This window comes from Narcine bancroftii, chromosome 5 (assembly GCF_036971445.1).
Source record: "Narcine bancroftii isolate sNarBan1 chromosome 5, sNarBan1.hap1, whole genome shotgun sequence".
Lineage (NCBI taxonomy): Eukaryota > Metazoa > Chordata > Chondrichthyes > Torpediniformes > Narcinidae > Narcine > Narcine bancroftii.
Window position 1 is genome coordinate 79,719,344 of NC_091473.1, and position 19,513 is coordinate 79,738,856.

The window sequence follows — 19,513 nt, forward strand, 5'->3', positions numbered from 1 at the left end:
AAGGGCTTTGGCAAATACTAGAGCGCATCGGATGTCCCCCAAAGTTCCTCAACATGATTATCCAACTGCACGAAAACCAACAAGGTCGGGTCAGATACAGCAATGAGCTCTCTGAACCCTTCTCCATTAACAATGGCGTGAAGCAAGGCTGTGTTCTCGCACCAACCCTCTTTTCAATCTTCTTCAGCATGATGCTGAACCAAGCCATGAAAGACCCCAACAATGAAGACGCTGTTTACATCCGGTACCGCACGGATGGCAGTCTCTTCAATCTGAGGCGCCTGCAAGCTCACACCAAGACACAAGAGAAACTTGTCCGTGAACTACTCTTTGCAGATGATGCCGCTTTAGTTGCCCATTCAGAGCCAGCTCTTCAGCGCTTGACGTCCTGCTTTGCGGAAACTGCCAAAATGTTTGGCCTGGAAGTCAGCCTGAAGAAAACTGAGGTCCTCCATCAGCCAGCTCCCCACCATGACTACCAGCCCCCCCACATCTCCATCGGGCACACAAAACTCAAAACGGTCAACCAGTTTACCTATCTCGGCTGCACCATTTCATCAGATGCAAGGATCGACAATGAGATAGACAACAGACTCGCCAAGGCAAATAGCGCCTTTGGAAGACTACACAAAAGAGTCTGGAAAAACAACCAACTGAAAAACCTCACAAAGATAAGCGTATACAGAGCCGTTGTCATACCCACACTCCTGTTCGGCTCCGAATCATGGGTCCTCTACCGGCACCACCTACGGCTCCTAGAACGCTTCCACCAGCGTTGTCTCCGCTCCATCCTCAACATCCATTGGAGCGCACACACCCCTAACGTCGAGGTACTCGAGATGGCAGAGGTCGACAGCATCGAGTCCACGCTGCTGAAGATCCAGCTGCGCTGGATGGGTCACGTCTCCAGAATGGAGGACCATCGCCTTCCCAAGATCGTATTATATGGCGAGCTCTCCACTGGCCACCGTGACAGAGGTGCACCAAAGAAAAGGTACAAGGACTGCCTAAAGAAATCTCTTGGTGCCTGCCACATTGACCACCGCCAGTGGGCTGATAACGCCTCAAACCGTGCATCTTGGCGCCTCACAGTTTGGCGGGCAGCAGCCTCCTTTGAAGAAGACCGCAGAGCCCACCTCACTGACAAAAGGCAAAGGAGGAAAAACCCAACACCCAACCCCAACCAACCAATTTTCCCTTGCAACCGCTGCAATTGTGTCTGCCTGTCCCGCATCGGACTGGTCAGCCACAAACGAGCCTGCAGCTGACGTGGACTTTTTACCCCCTCCATAAATCTTCGTCCGCGAAGCCAAGCCAAAGAAAAGATATCTGTATTCTATTTGGTATAGGATGCACTTAAACTTGTGAGTATAAAACAGATATATTTAAGAAGAATACTGGAAAAGGTTACACTTTAAAATCCCAAAGGAATGGAACTACAGATTGTGGGAATAGAGGTCACACTTAGCAACCAGCAGATAAGCAGACTGTAGTTGTTAGTGCAGAAAGCAGCATATTATTACAGAACAAAGAAAGGGCTATAAAGGTAAGGTTAGATTTATTTGACTGGCAGGTGAGATGAATATGGGGACATAGCCTCAAGATTCAGGGAAGTAGGATGGAGATGAGAAGAAACTATTTCTCCCAGAGAGGAGTGACTTTGTGGAATTCCCTGCCCAAGGAAGGAGTAGAAACTGCCTCATTTAATGTATTTAAGACTTAGATCAGTGATTCTCAACCCATTTTTTCTGCTCACATACCACTTTAAGTAATCCTTTTCTAACCACAGAGCACCTATATGACATAGCATTTTGGATCATAATGAAAGGCAAGAAAGGCTGCTAAACTCAGCCAGTGTACATTCACAGAACTTGATTCTGACAAACAGAACTAATATGCATGCTCTAAGACTGGAATCAGATAAATATGCCAAAAAAAATTTTTTTTTAAATGTTAATTAATATTATCAACTTTATACCACTGTTTATTTTGTATGTGTGGACAAATAAAACTAATGGCTTTCAACTGTATTAGTGTCAGGCTAAGACACTGAACCTACTGCATAAGATCTTACTGTAATAAATCTTTAGTAGCAGCATTGAAGCGAAAACAAATTCTTGGGATAAAGATTCAAAAGCTGTGAAATTATGTTAGAGAGAGAGAGAATAAACACATTGTGCCTGCTGGCTTACTTGATGGTCTTCCAGTGCCAGTGGGCACAGCAGGGGTTGGAGTGAATCCTGCAAGGAGGATAATTTGAACATACTATAGTTATTTTTAAAACAAAAGCAAAATAAAATCATACACAAATTGAGCACCTGGAGATAAGGGGGTGGTGGGGGGAACAATGGTTAGAGTACAGCTCTGTCTATTAAAAAAAGAAAAGTGGGGGAAAAAGTTTCAGCACAGTTCTGGTCTCTACATTGTAAAGGACAAAGAGCACTGGAAAAGTTCCAGTGTCCAATATTTGAAAAGGATACCAAAACAGAAAGATTGGAGCTATTAGGAAAGAGTGAATACTTACAGGTTAAGACTTTTCTTTCACTAAAATAAAACAATGGAATACTTCTTTCTTTTTAATATACATTTATTGAGTTTAACATATAAGCATAAATAATAAATGATGATTATATAATGAATTAATTATATACAAGCAAGGGAGAGAAAAAATGTGCATATCTACATTTATAGTTACTTATAATAACAATCTAATAATAAAGATAATGAAAGCAACCATGTCAGACCCATTATTAGATTGTTATATTAAAATAATGATTTTTTTAAAGAAGCCATAAATACAGGATTAATATTAATAAATCAGAAACGAAAATGATAAAATGATTTTTGCAGTGTTAATAGCAAACCACTATTTCAGAGCTTGAAGCACAATTTTTCATTTTATTTTATGAAAAATATCATCAAGCTGGCTTTTTATTTCGAAAATGGATTGAACTAATACCAGTGGACTTGAAATCATCTCTATGGTGTCATGTTAAAATGAGGAAGCATTGGTTTTGGAATAATTGACAATCAATCAAATGTGCGATGTTGCCAAAGTTGGGTCTGATCCAGTGGTGCACTGAAATGAGGTGGAGTATGGTTCCTGCTTTTTTTTAATTACACATGAATTGTGGCTGATCTTTCCCATTTTGTTATCTTGGGAGATAAAGTAAATGAGAACATGGGTGTGAGAATAATATAAATAGAAAGTAAAGCTAGTAGGAATGAAAAAAGGAACTAGATTAGAGGAAGTTAAGTAAGTGCTGAGTAAGAGTGTGAGGAAGGGTTACGCAAGTATAATAGAATAAGGGTCTTATAGTGATAGAAAGAATTAGCAAGTTCTGCATATAGAATTAATTAAGTCCTGGGGGATGAGATGTGTGAATAAGGACAAAGGCAGATTCATGAATAAGGACAATGACATGATGGGACCCAGACAGGATACCCCATGGTCTTTCCAGTTTACAGAAACTGCAAGTAGGCAGACAGAATTACCAAACGCCAAACCAATCCAGGAGGCAGAAGAATGTTAAGGGGGGAGGGTACCTCTACACTGAAATGAACTGTATAAAAGTTGGGTGAGCCCCAGTTTGTGTGTGTATTCCCAGGGTAAGGGGAAGCTCCCAACTTTGCACTGTTGTACAATAAATGTTCTTTGTTCTCAGTTTTTGTCTGAGCGAAATCTGTGAAGGTACTTCTGTTTCTCACATGGGTCTTTTGCATCCACTCTAGAGAACCAATAAGGCCTTAGTTTAATGTCTCTGTAAAATGGTATTTTCATGATGCTGCACACTCTCAGTCAAGGGCTCATTTTTCTGGAGAAGGCTTTGAACCCACAGTCTTTTGATCTGCTCCCTTCATTACAGATGGGATTTAACCTCCAAATGATTGAGGAGAGATGAATCAGAAGGTTCGTTTTCAAATACAATGCCAAAGGTTTTGGCTTCAGCAAACCGTGAACGCCGACCTTAAACTTTCACACACAGGCAGCATTTCTCTCTTGAGTTTTAGCATTTCAGGTCTCCAATAAAATGAGGTGCGGCCAGCCCCTGCTTCGGTTGTACGACTGTAATGCGCCAACTCGCTGCCAATACCAAAATACAACTGCTGCACGTTATTGGTTCGGTTGCATGAAAGGGGCGGTGTCAGACGAAAGGATTTATAGTCATTTAGAGCAGTAAGGCACCTGCGTATTAGGCGATATCTCGGATGTTTGTCTACAGTGAAACTGTACGCTGCCTTTGCACACATCTGGTGCTGAAGAAATCTATCAAACAATGAGCATTGGGGGATTGACTTACGTGCTGCTCGCCTGCATTGCGAACGTAAGTTATAGAGTGTACATCGGAAAGAAACATTTCAACTTTCGATAAATATTTTCCTAACTTATTTGACTTATTTTGGGTAAATGTGATGAATTTGATTTAAAATTACAATGATTAGTTTTAACCTTCGAAGACCTCTGGGAATTTGAACTATAAATGTTTGAGCGTTAATGGAGTTGAATGTCTCAAGCAGTTGACTTTCAAAAGGGAACCTGTTGGATAGGTGCTGCATATTAGAACAGAGGCTCTTTCAATTAGCTGTCAGCATCTCTCCGCCGTGTGCTCTGAATCAATGGAGGGATTCAAATAGGAAAATTGAAATGGAAATGTGATATTTGTGTCCTGTCCTAAAAGTGGAGACAAGATTAAAACTCGTGAAAAAAATGAGCCATCCTGTTGTCACAGTTTTGCACCTAAAAGAGATTTTTGAGGGGAGGGAGATAGCAGGAAAATGCTGATTATATATGTATATGGCTTTATTGATAGATATCTCTCTTTTACATTCTTCGGGAGGGGTGGTGGGGGAGTAGAGATGTTATGTGCCTTTTACTCTGTTCGGTTTTTCTCCCCCTCAGATGTCCTTGGCAAGCATGGGTAAGAACATTCGTAATTATTGCGGCCGAATGGTTCGGAATTCTATAAAGTATAAATACATGTCATGAAGTCACACGGCGCTCCGGCTCCCAACGAAAAATGTCGCCTTGTCTGCATTACATTTTAAAGGGAAGGCTGAGGAACTGAAAAGAAAATGGGTTTGAAGATGTCAACAGTATATATCTTCAAACCTATTTTCTACACGTAAATATTTCCCCATCCCACAGTACACGGGCGATTCACGCACATACAATTCCACGACCAGATTACACAAACGACCATTAATCTGTATCCTTTCTTTTAAAGATTTCACCCTAACGATTTACACCGTAACTTCCAGGAGTATTTCAGCTCGTTGGAGTAAATTCATTGGAGCCCACTCCTACAAGCTTTCCGCAGCTTCCAATACAGCCACGGGGCAGCCAGTATTTGTTCACTTCAACAATCGCTTTGTTCTCGGAACTGTAACCAACTTGTTACCCGCAACTCAGTACAATGTCAAAGTAGAGGTTCTTGACTCGAGTGGGAACGTCCTGGCCGAAGCTCAAGTACAGCACCAGACAGGTGAGCTCGACAAAACTACGTTTCACTCCTCCAAAATACATTCGACCATGTCTGTCATTTACTGTCACAGCATCTGGCAGATCGATGACAGTCGCAATTATGCTTGCACAGTAACTTCAGGGGAGGACAGATGCAAAGACAAGGGCTAAAATCTCAAAATTAAGGTGCATTATGTGTTAATCACTGCGAATCCACCTCCCAGTAGTGTGGGTTCTCACTCGATTAAGTTTTAATTTTAAAGATGAGAAATAATGTATAGGATTATTTTTCAACGTGGTTTTCATTTAATTTTAATCCAACCTTTCCTTGCCACTTTTAATTTCATGCAATTTACTTGAGTTGAGATTCAACAAATCTAATTTCAATCTTAGTCCATTTCAATTAATTTCACAATTTTCCATCTGACATGTGAGGGTGAGACAGTTGCTCATCTCCCTCACCTCAAACCTGAGAGAATATGCTTCTGTAGTGCAATTATCAGTTCTTAATTATAGTAATTTTCACACTATACGTAAAAAAAGTTAAACATGCTAGAAAAAGGGTAAATAATAGTTGCATTTCCATTCACTTAAAGATAATTATGTTCAAAATATTTTCATTATTTCCAATTTTGTTGCAATTGTAATCTTTAATTCTCCAAAATGTTCAAAAAGGACAGAAGCACTATTGAGTCTAAAAGTTATAGGTTGTGATATTTATTTACAAATCATTTGAAAATGTGTGCGGTATTTTTTTTCCATTCTCTCTCTTCATAGAAATAATTAAGAAATTAACTAAAATGCCAGAAATTTGCCACCTACTCAAAATGATTGCCCATATACAAAGTATAAATATTGAAATATTAAAGTTACACTGCTTGTTCACCCTTATTTAGTGACAGTGTTTAGTTATTTATTATGAAGACTATTTCATCCTCTAAAATGGAATTGAGGGTGGCATTTAAGAGAATTTCATGGCCTGATTAATCATACCTCTTTAAAAATGTACCTTTTCATCTAATTTTGAATTGCTCACATTTTTTCTAATTAGACTATTTGTAATTTACCTTTGTTAAGGTCCTATGTGAATGTAAGTTATAGATTCAAACTGAGAAGAGATTAGATTTAGAGGCACCTTCTTCGCACAGGGTAGTGGATATATGGAACAAAATGTCAGTGGAAGTGGTAGAAGTAGGAACATCTATTACATTTAAAAAGTATTTAGACAGGTGAACTGATAGGAAATGTTTAGAAAGATATGGGCTGAATGCAGGCAAATGGAACGAGTTTGATCGGTATGGACAAGTTAGGTCAAAGAGCCTGTTTCTGGCTGTCAAACTCTATGATTTGAAATTGCTGATTTTTTTTTAGTCAATAGTAAAATATAGGATACAAATACAATGAAAGGACTCAGCTACAAATCTTTCAAAAAAATCCTGGGATTAATTTTGCAACTACATCAGAAGTACTATTTAAAAACAAAGAAATCTCAGTGGTCAGATGACAGCATGGATCTGCATGTAGGCTTAAATACATGTGCTTCTGCTAAGATGGTCAATTTCATAAAAAAATGAATAAATCTAGTTGAATTTTTGCAATTATTAATCTAGAAATTAGCCTAGAAATATACATGTGTTTGCTTTGGAAAATTTACCTACAAGTGTTAATAAATCAAGCTAAAAATCAAGGTGGTGGTTCATAGTGAATTTTGGTCCATGTCCCTTAACATCCTCTACTTCTAATAGTGGGGACTGGGATAGGAGTCTCTATTGGCTTTTGCTCTGTTTGACTCGGTTGGTTTGTAGGATCTGCGACAAATGTAGGCAACTGTAATCTGGGTTCTTTGGTGATGAGAAGTCAATGGCAGGCCTCAGGAGCATTGCATGGAAAGGACACCCCTGCTATCTATGAAATCTTGGAAGATCACAGGGGTTCAAGAATGCGGAATGGAGCAGAATCAGGGAGAATTCACAAAGGTTTGGAGTCAAAAGTAAGGTCACCAGAACTTGGAGGAGCAATTCTCATGACAAGTACAGTGAAACCTTGTTAGAACACGATTCATTAATCTGTGGAATTGCTTATAGCGCGGGTGACTGTGGACCCCAAGCATTGATTTTAGGATGCCAGGCTAACAGTGGCTAACAGCCACAATCTCAAAAATGGACTCATGATTCATTTACAAGATGTGTATGTTAATATGTGGAGTTTAAAGGTCTTAAAAGGTGTTATTATAGGGTTTGAGTCACAGTATTTTGCTTTCCTGCTTCCTGAATCATGACATATATGCATCTGTTCTGTGACGCGGTATGAAATCTTGGACCCCAACTATCGTGTTCTAACGAGGTTTTACTGTACTTGACTTTAATTACTTAACTGGTGTTTAAAAGTAGTTTGTTCAGGCTCAAAGGAACTGGCACCAGCTGGTTCATTGAAAATCAGTCACACCAGAGACCAGAGTTGGAGCCTGAACTATTTATTTCCATATTTGAATGGATAATGCTTGGTTCAGGGATGGGTAGAGGATGTTTTTGTTGTCCTTTATCAAGTTAGCATCCAGTACCATTCCTATACCCATGAGCTGTTGTTTTAGTTCCAAACAATACCCTTAACAATGAAAGGCCATTTAGGCATCCATTATCTATGAACTTCCAGTTTTTTTTAAGGTGTGAATTTTGAAACAGTTAGAAGCACTCATTTCTGAGACAGAAAGTCAAGGGATTAAGCCACACATGAGTACAAAATCCAGCAAGAAACCTTCTACAGTTGTGTTACTAAACCAATGGTTTTCAATTAACCACTATGGCATAGGTACTCTGTGGTTAGTAAGGGATTGCTTAAGGTGGTATATGAGTGGGGAAAAAAAAGGTTGAGAACCACTGTGCTAAACCGTCACTGCCTTTTTGTTTTGCATTTGGAGATATAAATTCTAAAGTCACTGTTCAAAGGAATAGAGGATAATTTTACCACGAGATTGGAATTATTTACCTCCATGACCTCCCAAATTATTTAACGATTTTAACCTGCAAATGAAAAAAGAAAAAAAATGACACGATTCAACCCTTCAAACTTCTGCCAGCTCTTTGAAAGAGTTGCCATTTGGTCCAACCACATCTTTCTTTCATAATCTTACATTATTTTTCCTTTTCAATTAAAAAACATTCTTTCAAACAGTGCCATCCAAGTCATAATCTTCAAATCATTTTTTTCCTTTTAGTATTTATGTTAATCAAAGTTATCAGCTCTTCTGCTAGGAGAAACCATTTCTCCTTATTCAATTGATCAAAAGTCCTCTGGGAATATTGAACACTTTGATTAAATATTCCCTTTACCTACTTTGCTCTAACTAGAATAATCCAAGATACTCTCAAATTCCAAATTACCATAATCCGCATACTCTGAAGGCAGTTTAAAATAATGGGGGAGAGTGATTAACCATTCAGTGGATTGAATCACATGTCCTCTAATTCATATTTGAAAACCAAAAACCCAACATTTACAGATATTGTGAAAGTGGCACTTCCAATCCACATTCTTCATTGGGAGATAAAGGTCAAAATTTTGCTATTTTTGTACAGAATTATATCAAATATTACTTCAGCATTATATTGAATGAATTATAGGCAGCATTCATTAGTCAGTCTTTTGATTACAGAACCAAAAATAGTCAATAGATAATAAGATGGTGCAAGGAAATTGTTGCCACAAAGACTTACTTAAATTGAGGAACACTTGCTTTTGAAAATGAAATATTTATCATTTATATCAACAAATATATTGGAAGAAATATTGTGAATTAACTATCATTTTGTTTTTGTAGCACCCGATATCCCTTTGAATGTAAAGGCTTATTCAAAGGCTAGCCACAGCATTACTGTGAATTGGTCATCAGTTCCGAAAGCCACTGGATATGTCTTGAAAGCCAAAGCTGGCAGTTCAATCACTGAAATCATTGTCAATGATTCATCAGGAACGCTGACTGGTCTACAGCCATATACTTCATATATCATCTCTGTTCTGTCTTCAAATGCTGGAGGGAACAGTCAACCATCACTACCTGTAGAAACAAAAACAGGTATCTTCATAGAATCCTCAGTAGAGTGGAGTGAAAGAAGTGGGTGTCTATGTGTGACAGGCCAGTGCTAGCTTGCATACTCAGGCAACTTTCATACATGTTCCAAATGGCAGATGGCTTCAGAAGTTGAAGCTTGGTTCAAGCAACTAGAAGACCTGACACGTAGTCTGATGTGAAAAATCTATACATTGTGATAGTTATTTTAAGTGTAAAAACTACAAACATTTGAAACCCAAGTGATATATTCAAAGAAGAATCAATGTGAACAGGTTTATTGTTTTTATATATATATATATATATATATATATATTAAAAAACCAGCCTTACTTGTGTTAAATAAAATTGAAATTATTTCAATACATTCTAATTTTGGGGTAGGTGGCTCTAGGAAGCAGGGTGAAAATAAATCCAAAGGGTTTCTACAAATATGTAAAGAGCAAAAGGAAAGCAAGAGATAAAATTGGTCCAATAGAGAATCAGAAAGGACAAATGTGTGTGGAGCCAAAAGAGATGGGGGAGGTCTTGAATGATTTATTTTCCTCAGTATTTACTGAGGAGAAGGATGTTGAACTGTGCAGGGTAAAGGAAGCAAAGGGGGTAAATATGGAGACTATAGTGATTAAGAAAGAGGTAGTACTGGAGCTTTTGAAACATATAAAGGTGGATAAGTCTCCAGGTCCTGACAGGATTTTCCCCAGGACCTTGAGAGAAGTTAGTGAGGAAATAACGAAGGCTCTGGCAGTGATTTTTCAAATGTCATTAGAGACGGGTATAATGCCGGAGGATTGGCGTGTTGCACATGTAGTTCCTTTGTTTAAAAAGGGTTTAAAGAGCAAGCCTAGTTATTATTGGCCTGTAAGTTTGATGTCTATGGTAGGTAAATTGATGGAAAGCGTTCTTAGAGATAGTATATATAAGTATATGGAGGGACAGGGTCTGATCAGGGAGACTCAACATAGATTTGTGCATGGAAGGTTGTGTTTGACCAATCTTGTTGAATTTTTTGAAGAGATAACTAGGAATGTTGAGAGTAGAGCAGTGGATGTTGTCTATATGGACTTCAGTGAGGCCTTCGATAAAGTTCCGCATGGGAGGTTAGTTAGGAAGGCTAGTCCTTGGGTATTAATTTGGAGATAATCAAATGGATTCAACAGTGGCTGGAAGGAAGGTACCAGAGAATAGTAGTAGATAATTGTTTGTCAGGATGGAGGCCGGTGACAAGCAGTGTATCTCAGGGTTTGGTATTGGGACCGTTGCTGTTTGTCATATATATGATCTGGAGGATGGGGCAGTAAATTGGATTAGTAAATATGCAGATGATACTAAAATAGGGGGAATTGTGGATGATGAAGTGGGTTTTTAAAGATTGCAGAGGGATTTAAACTGCTCAGAGGAGTGGAGAGAAAGATGGCAGATGGAGTTTAATGCTGATAAGTGTGAGGTGCTTCATTTTGGAAAGAATAATCAAAGCAAGACATATCTGGTAAATGGGAGGGCATTGAAGAATGCAGTGGAGCAGAAAGATCTAGGAATAACGGTGCATTGTTCCCTGAAGGTAGGAGCGCATGTGGAATAGGGTGGTGAAGAAGGCCTTTAGTATGCTTGCCTATATAAATCAGTGCATAGAATATAGGAGTTGGGAAGTAATGATGAAACTGTACAAGGCATTGGTGAGGCCAAATTTAGAGTACTGTGTGCAGTTTTGGTCACCGATTTATAGGAAGGATATTAACAAGATAGAGAGAGTGCAGAGAAGATTTGCAAAAATGTTGCCTGGGTTTCAGCATCTGGAATACAAGGAAAGATTGAGCAAATTAGGTCTTTATTCCTTGGAACGTAGAAGGCTGAGAGGGCATTTGATAGAGGTATTTAAGATAATGAGAGGGATAGATAGAGTTGATGTGGAATGGCTTTTCCCATTGAGAGTAGGAGAGATGGATACAAGAAGTCATGGGTTGAGAGTTGACGGGCAAAGGTTTAGGTGTAACATGAGGGGGCACTTATTTACTCAGAGAGTGGTTACTGTGTGGAATGGGCTTCCAGGAAAGGTGGTGGAGGCAGGGTCAATTTTGTCATTTAAGAAAGAGTTGGATAAGTATATGGATGGGAGGGGGATGGAGGGATATGGGCAGAGTGCTGGTAAGGGGGAATTAGAGGAGAGTACTTGGATCAGTGCGGACTAGAAGGGCCAAATTGGCCTGTTTCCGTGCTGTAATTGTTATATGGTTAATTTTAAGATAATTACAAATACACACATTGAGTATTTTCTAATAAGGTTACTGCAATATCATAAATCATAGAGCTGAAGAATGATGATAATAATAATACCTTTAGTTTTTGAGGAAGAATCTATTTTCAGTTAGCATTTAATTATTGAGGATTACATTCTGTTTTGCTATATATTGATTAAAATTATGTATTAATACAACTTCTCAGGACAATTATGCATTTACAGTTTTAGCTGCTCCAGTCATCCGCTCATCTTCCCCAAATTTTCATACCGTAATCGTCAGTTTGGATCCTGTGCCCCACGCAGTGAGATACAGCTTCATTATCGTCAGGTCAGATGCTGTTGGCAGCAAAATTAAAAAGACCACAACTTCTACCAATGCAACATTTACTGACTTAGACCCAGGCATGTGGTACACTATTAAAGTACATGCTTTGGATTCCAATGGCATACCTGGAGATGACAAGATAAAAGAACAAGTGACAAGTAAGAGACAAAATTCTGTTTTAAATGCTCACAAGTACTTTTTTCATCATGAAGCCCATAATTTACTGCTGTAATTTTTTTTTAATTTGAGGGAAGATTTGCTTATACTGCATTTTTTACAAATTAAGGGTGTAGGTAGAATGTTGAAAAGCAGATCTTCAAAGTCAATAATCTCAGGATTACTTGGTGTGCCATGAGGGAGAGTATTTAGAAATATTAACCTTTTGGATTCTGCCCATTTTTAACCTTGCATAATATATACTCCTGACTGGGTCCATGAGTAAACTACAGTTTGAACATCCGTACGATCCAGCTGGTGGTTGGATATTAAACCAGTCCCAGAAAACGGGGACATGGAGTAAATGCACTTGTTGGTAGTCCCTGAAAACTGGGATATGGAGTCCAAAAGGTTAAGATAGAATAATTAAATACATGACTAAGGAGCTAATACAGGTATTTGGATAATTGGAATCTCTTCTGGAGCATGGATGACCTTTACAAGGACAGATTGCATGTGCTACTAAGGGGAATCGGACCCAAATGGCAGTGCAGTAAGAGAGGAGAGGAGAGAAAAACCTATATAGTATATGGAACAGGAAAGTGTAGTGGGCAGTGCAGCCAGATATGCAGTTGGAATCAATGTGGGCTAGTCAGCTTGACTGCATTTACTTGCAGGCAAGATGGATGCGCTGAAAGCATAGATCAGCATGAAGGGTTGTGATATTGTGGCAATCACTGAAACATGGCTGAGGGAAGCACACGAATGGCAGCTCAATGTTTTGGGTATATTATTTTCAGATGTGACAGAGGGGTTCCAAAAGTGGAGGAGGTGTTGCACTGCTGATGCTGAGCATCACAGCAGTATTCAGGGAGGACATCTTCAAGGGATCAGCAAACGAAATTAGGGAACCTTGGTTAATGTGGAATTTATTATAGACAAATGTGAGGTAATGCATTTTGGGCTGTCTAATACTGGGCAGACTTGTACAGTAAATGTCTGACAACCCTTTTTCAAACCTGTTCTGTATTTGCCAAAATGTTGATTTTCATTTCATAGAATAGTTATATTGTATATCATGAAAACATGATTCGGCACAGCTCATTCAGGTTGACTAAAGTGTTGACAAAGGTGTGTAAGATCATGGTTCCCTGAATATTGCAACATAGGTGGAGTAGGTAGTGAAGAGGCATTTGATTCGCTTCACCTTCTTCATTGGAAAGAGCATTGAGTATAAGAGCTGGAACAACATTTTGCAGCTGTACAGGCCATTGGTTAGACCACACCGAATATCACGTCCATTTCTGGTCACCACACTTTAGAAAGAATGTGGTAGCACCAGATGTTGGAACATTTTAGTTACAAGGTGAGATTGAATATACTGGATTGTTCTCATTGGAGAGCAGGGGACTGAGGAGTGAATTTTGAGAGTTTTTCAAAATTATGAGGAATATAGAAGATAGTCAATCTTTTTCCAAGAGTGGGGTAATCTAAAACTGGAAGACATAAATTTAAAATGAGAAGGGAAATATTTAAAGGATATTTAAGTGGCAAGATTTTCCCATAAAAGCTGGTAGGCATATAGAACAATCTGCCAGAGGACAAGGTGGAGGCACGTATAACCATGCCATTTAAACGTGTTTGGAGATGTCCTTCCTTTCTTTCTTCTTGCTATCCAACCCGTAGGATGTTTCCTTTCAGTCAGTTTGTGGGGTTTGATATGTGCGTCCTGGAGTGGCTGTACAGGCTGATCCTTGGCAGGCACTGCTTGCCACATACTTGGCAAGTGAGGCCTGGAGGGGCAACAGGGACAGAAGCTCTGTTGTGATGCTTCCTGTACTTTTCCTCTGTTGGTTCTTTGAGCTTTTTCTCAGCAGCGCCCACACTTTTTCTGATGGGGACCCTCCACTGTGAATGATCTTGAGCCACATCCTCCCATGTTGATGGGGGAAATGTCAGCTTTCTTGAAGCTCTTGTGTAGAAAATCCTTGTACCGAAGTCAATGGCCTCCTCATTTTTGGGTACCACTGGACATTTAGCTGTACAAGATGTCCTTGGGCAGTCTTCAGTCAGGCATTCTGACAACATGTCTTGCCCAGTGCAGTTGGGCTGATATCACCAAAGTTGAAACTGCTGGCATTTCTGGCTTGAGAAAGGACCTCGATGTTGTATGCCTTGTCTCTCCAGGTGATCTTCATTAGAGAACATAGTGACACTGCTGCAGTTGGTCAAGTTGATGCAAGTGACTCTGATATGGGAACCTCCTCTCACATCCATATAGCAAGGCTGGTATGACAATGGCCCTGTGCATCTTGCAGTGGGTGTCCAACCTGATGTTCTGTGACCATACCCAATCTTTCAGCTGACCAAAGGCAAAGCAGGCCCTTCTGGTTCTTGACTCAATCCCTACATCTAGACAAGCTGAGGATGTTATTTGCTGTTTGGAGATGTACATGGATAGGAAAAGAATAGAGGGATATAGTCCAAGTGCAGGAAAATGGGATAAATATGGAAATTATCTTAGTCATCATGGATGAGTTGGACCGAAGCGCACATTTCAATTCTTACTACACTCCTATTCATTTGGATGAAAATCATTACTATGGCATAAACAGTAACATGCTTGTAGAAGATTTGGCCTAGCACAAGTCACAAAAGGACAGATGGAGACATGGTGTGAGAAAGGTGTTTGGTACATGAGGTGAGGGGAGGGGTGGAGGGGTGGGGGGGGGGGGGTGCTAAAGACTTTAGCTTCAATCTTCCCAAGATTTAGTTGGAGTACATTTTTGGTTGTCTAATACTGGCTGATGGACAAGCATTCTGACACTAAGTTGACAATGGAAGAGTCAAGTGATGGGGTTTTAAAATAAATCTGTGTATCCAAATGTATATGCAGAAATCATCACTGTATCTGGATGGATGTTGTTCAGGAATAGGTTTTAATTAGGAAATACAAGGGGATCAGTTATAGATCTCTGCAAGGAGTCAGTGGGAATGGTGCCACTTTAGATGATAAATATTGGTAGATAAAAAAAGAAATTAATCAATGTGATGATACCCCGTTAAACTTAGAAGGGCCTGGAAGATATTTGGATTCTTCTATGACTGATCTCTTGATCATAAAAATTAATTTTATTCCTTCAATTGTTAATTATGCTTTGATTACTATAAAATGTGTGAACACTAGAAAAATTGATTAACATAATTTTACAAAGAAAGACAGAGGGGTACAGCTCCAGAGGGGTTTGAAAGCAAAATATGAGGCTTTGCTTAACTGAGAGCCAATGTCAATCAACAAGTGTTGAGAGATGATTGAATGAGAATTAGAGCAAATTAAGACTTGTCAGCAGAGTTCCTGCTGTTCATCTATTCTGATCATTTCTAATGTAAACTAGTGTGAAGATTTGTTTGCCACATTCCTGTGAGTTGCTTATGTTCAAAGTTCAAAGGCACGTTATAGATTTGCTAAATGTAAAAATGTGCTTAATTTTACAAAAGACTTTCATGAGGAAAGAAAGGCTAAAAGACTGATTCACTGGTACAGGTATTACAATTAATTTTCAGTAACTTCAGTAAATTTTATCGGATGTTTTTAAATATAGGACCATTTGCTCCACAAGCTCTACGTGCAGTTCTCACTAGTGATTCAAAAAGTACATCTCTGGGAGTTGTCATTACATGGAATGCCTCGGAAGGCTCAACAAATTATCTTGCTATGCCCATTAAGAACTCTCACAATCTTGGCCAGAATTGCACGTCAAAATCCACATCCTGTATCATCTCTCCTATTCGATGTGGAACACAATGCAACGTCACTGTTCTCGCCTTTAATGATGCTGGAGCTTCTGAACCTGCAAACTTCACTGAGTTTACAAGTGGTAAGTATCCAGGTACAGTAAAAAATTGTCTGTTAAGCATTTTGAATGATATTGAAGCTGAGTTCTATCTTTAAACAAAATAGAGAGAGTGCAGAGAAGGTTCACGAGAATGTTGACAGGATTTCAGGGTCTGAGTTACAGGGAAAGGTTGTGCAGACTGGGGCTTTTTTCTCTGGAGCGTAGAAGATTGAGAGGGGACTTGATAGAGGTGTTTAAGATTTTAAAAGGGACAGAGTAAATGTGGATAGGCTTTTTCAATTAAGAGTGGGGGAGATTCAAACTAGAGGGCATGGTTTAAGATTGAAGGGGGAAAATTATAAGGGGAACATGAGGGGAAATTTCTTTACGCAGAGGGTGGTGGGGATGTGGAATGAGCTTCCGGCAGACATGGTCGAGGCTGGATCATTGGTTACATTTAAGGAAAGACTGGATCGTTACATGGATAGGAGGGGACTAGAGGGGTATGGACCAGGTGCTTGTCAGTGGGACTAGGAGGGTGGGGATTTGCTACGGCATGGACTAGTAGGGCTGAACTGGCCTGTTCTGTGCTGTAAGTGGTTATATGGTTATATATGGTTTTTATTTCAGATTCACTGTCATTATAGATTTTAATTTCCAACTCCTTTAATAATTTCAGTATCGGAAGTGTGCAAAACTATCCAGCTTGTACAATTCAGGTTTTCATTATTTGAAGATAAACATTTATCAAAAAAAAATCATAAAAAGAAGAATCTGCCTCTTGTATGTCTATCCTCCCCATATTTCTGCCTCCCCATCTTGCCTGCATCAATAAAACTAAAATATTACTGCCTTGAATATTTCCACAAACAAGGAATAGGTTGATCTAACAAATGCACAGGAACAGCAGGTACTGAAACCCTAAGAAAATTAAATATCTGTAATTCATCCAAAAGTAAATCACTTCTTGGCCAAAACCATTTCAAATAAATGTAACTGAAGGGGGTGGTCTTGTAATATTAAGGATGCTGGTCAGAAATGGTGATCTCCTCAAAGTGAAGACTCAACTCTTGATGCGTCACATCAGAATGATTTGGGTAGGGATGGAGGGTTGGAAAATATTTTAGAATCTCCAAAATCTTGTCATTTGGCACTCTCAATACCCCTTGTACTTTCATATTTAGTGTTCCTTCTCTGACCACTTAATGAGCAGTTGCTCTGTAACTCCTACAGAGACACTAACTTAAGCTTCACCAATGTATTTCATTGCAAAAAGAAGTTGAAATCTTTTCCTGCCCAAGTGTCTATCCCTGGTATCGATGAAACTCTTTAGCTGATACTAGCAAATACTGATGGCTTAATATCTGTCTGCAAATGTTATCAAAGATACTGAACAAAATAAAAATGGCTGCTTCTTCCTTCTGTTTTTCTACCAGAAGTAAATTATTACAGGAAATAAATCCATCCCCCTCAAATATATAGTAAAAGTCAAAAAATCCAGATACCAGAAATATGGACCACCCGAGAATCCAGACTTCTCGAAAATTCTCAGCTGAAATCCAAACCACCAAGAATCTGGGCTTCTCAACAACTCACCTTTTGTGTGCACGCATGCATGCATGAATTATGTACATGCATTGTGTAATTGCCACAGATGTACTGCCTGAGAATCCAGAAAAATCACAAAGTCCAGACCAACCCAATCCCTGGCATCGATTTTAGGACTTTTACTGGAAAAAGCTTTTTTTGTTTTACCTTTTTTTCTGAGTTTGGACAAATCGGGCTTCTGTTGGAAAGCAACGGAGGTGGGTGGCCTTGTAATATTAAGGATGCCTCCATAAGGAAGGTGCATTTAACAATTCTATCCAGTTAAATTGGTGTCTGAGTCTTATTGATGATGTAGGACACCAATTAGCATTTATCCATTGGGCTTTTGCCTGAGTCTATCAAAGACCTCAGCCTTGACTAAAAAAATCCTTTAGCATTAAAAATCAGATCGGTAGGAATGAAGTGAGATTGCTCATCTAGTCCATTCTCTCAGTGGGTTGAGTACAAGTTCATGTTGTTGGTTGAATTTAATGTATATTTATTTATGGGGCACAAAATGCTTTGAGTTATAAAATAATTTGTGTATTTTTAAAGAGATTTTAGTGTAACTTTTTTGTTGCAGTACCTTGTAGTCCATATGACATTGAAGTTCAGGAGATGCATCCTGGCACTTTATCTGTGTCCTGGTCTCCATCCTCCCTGACTGATTACTACACTGCTTTTGTGAAAAAGGATGATGGCCTGGAGGTTACCTGTAATACTACACTTAAACAATGTTACTTCCAGTCAGAATGTGGATTCACATACTTCATTAATGTTTTTTCCTACAACAAAGCTGGGCAGAGTCCTCCAGGCAATGTCTTAAATTATACAACAGGTAAGTGTTCACATTATTTTTGGCTGGAAAATGTCACCAAATTCTCCCAGTCATACTCTCCTTACATTTTTTTTTTGCAATTGATTGAGTAAAACAACTTGACTGGGTTTAGCATGTTGTGATAATACTGTTAATGTTATTTATAAGACCACTGCTTACAAATTTTTGCATTACTTGATTTTCTGCTTAGAGAATCTGGTTAAAAGACACTTAATTAAACTCCAAAGAAAGGGCCTTCAAAGTAAACAGGATGAAAGCACAATATAATCAATAAAAAGAGGCACCATCCTGATTTGAATGGAAATACTCACCCAAACCCAAGACTAATTTGAAATGCTGTTACCATTTCAGCAAGACTTTTAATGGAGTCTTTATATGGGTGACCCTAGATGTCCATCTGAATAACAATATCCTATAAAGTACAATGGAACGCAACATAATTTAGAAGATGAGGCAGAGAAAATGCTGTGGTCATTTTAACTGATTCATTAAAAATGAATACATGAGCAAAGTAGCCTGCAGTGCTCTGCGGGTTCCATAAGGGTATATTATAAGTTGTTACCATCCTACATTTTCCCTGGCCCTACCTACCTGCCTAGCTGGAGTAATCTTAAACCAGCTCACAGCTGGTGAGATAAAGCTTAAGATATCTTTAAAGCCTAATACTTGTTGGTAGCACAATGATGAGATTTGGTCCTTGAAAACAATTGGGCCTCCTATCAACTAACTGTACTCGTATTGTCTGCTCATTCTATGCCTGAACTTAATATTCCTTGTTATTATAAATGTACATATCCTTAATCTGCATTCAGATACCAATTATTTCCAATGAAATGCATTGCCGAAACAGTGGAGGAATAATTTTGAGTAAAAATAAATAGAGATTTAATTTATGTAAGAGGAAATAGTTGAGGCTCACAAGAAACATTACTCTGGCACATACCTATCGGGTCAAATGGCCTCTTTAGGTACTATATAATATTGTTGATGTTCTGCACTAATTAC

At 38.9% G+C, this 19,513-nt stretch overlaps 1 protein-coding gene across 1 annotated transcript in view; it reads left to right on the forward strand.

Annotated features, from left to right (window-relative positions):
• Nucleotides 1–4,277: 4,277 nt before the first annotated feature.
• The window catches only part of LOC138765303 (fibronectin type III domain-containing protein 7-like), a 76,058-nt gene continuing 60,822 nt past the window's right edge, over nt 4,278–19,513 (forward strand). Inside the window, exons 1-7 of the mRNA XM_069942348.1 lie at nt 4,278–4,325; nt 4,901–4,919; nt 5,226–5,483; nt 9,279–9,533; nt 11,989–12,249; nt 15,850–16,125; nt 18,254–18,508. Coding sequence (XP_069798449.1) covers nt 4,278–4,325; nt 4,901–4,919; nt 5,226–5,483; nt 9,279–9,533; nt 11,989–12,249; nt 15,850–16,125; nt 18,254–18,508 — 1,372 coding nt within the window. The remainder of the gene's footprint in view (nt 4,326–4,900; nt 4,920–5,225; nt 5,484–9,278; nt 9,534–11,988; nt 12,250–15,849; nt 16,126–18,253; nt 18,509–19,513) is intronic.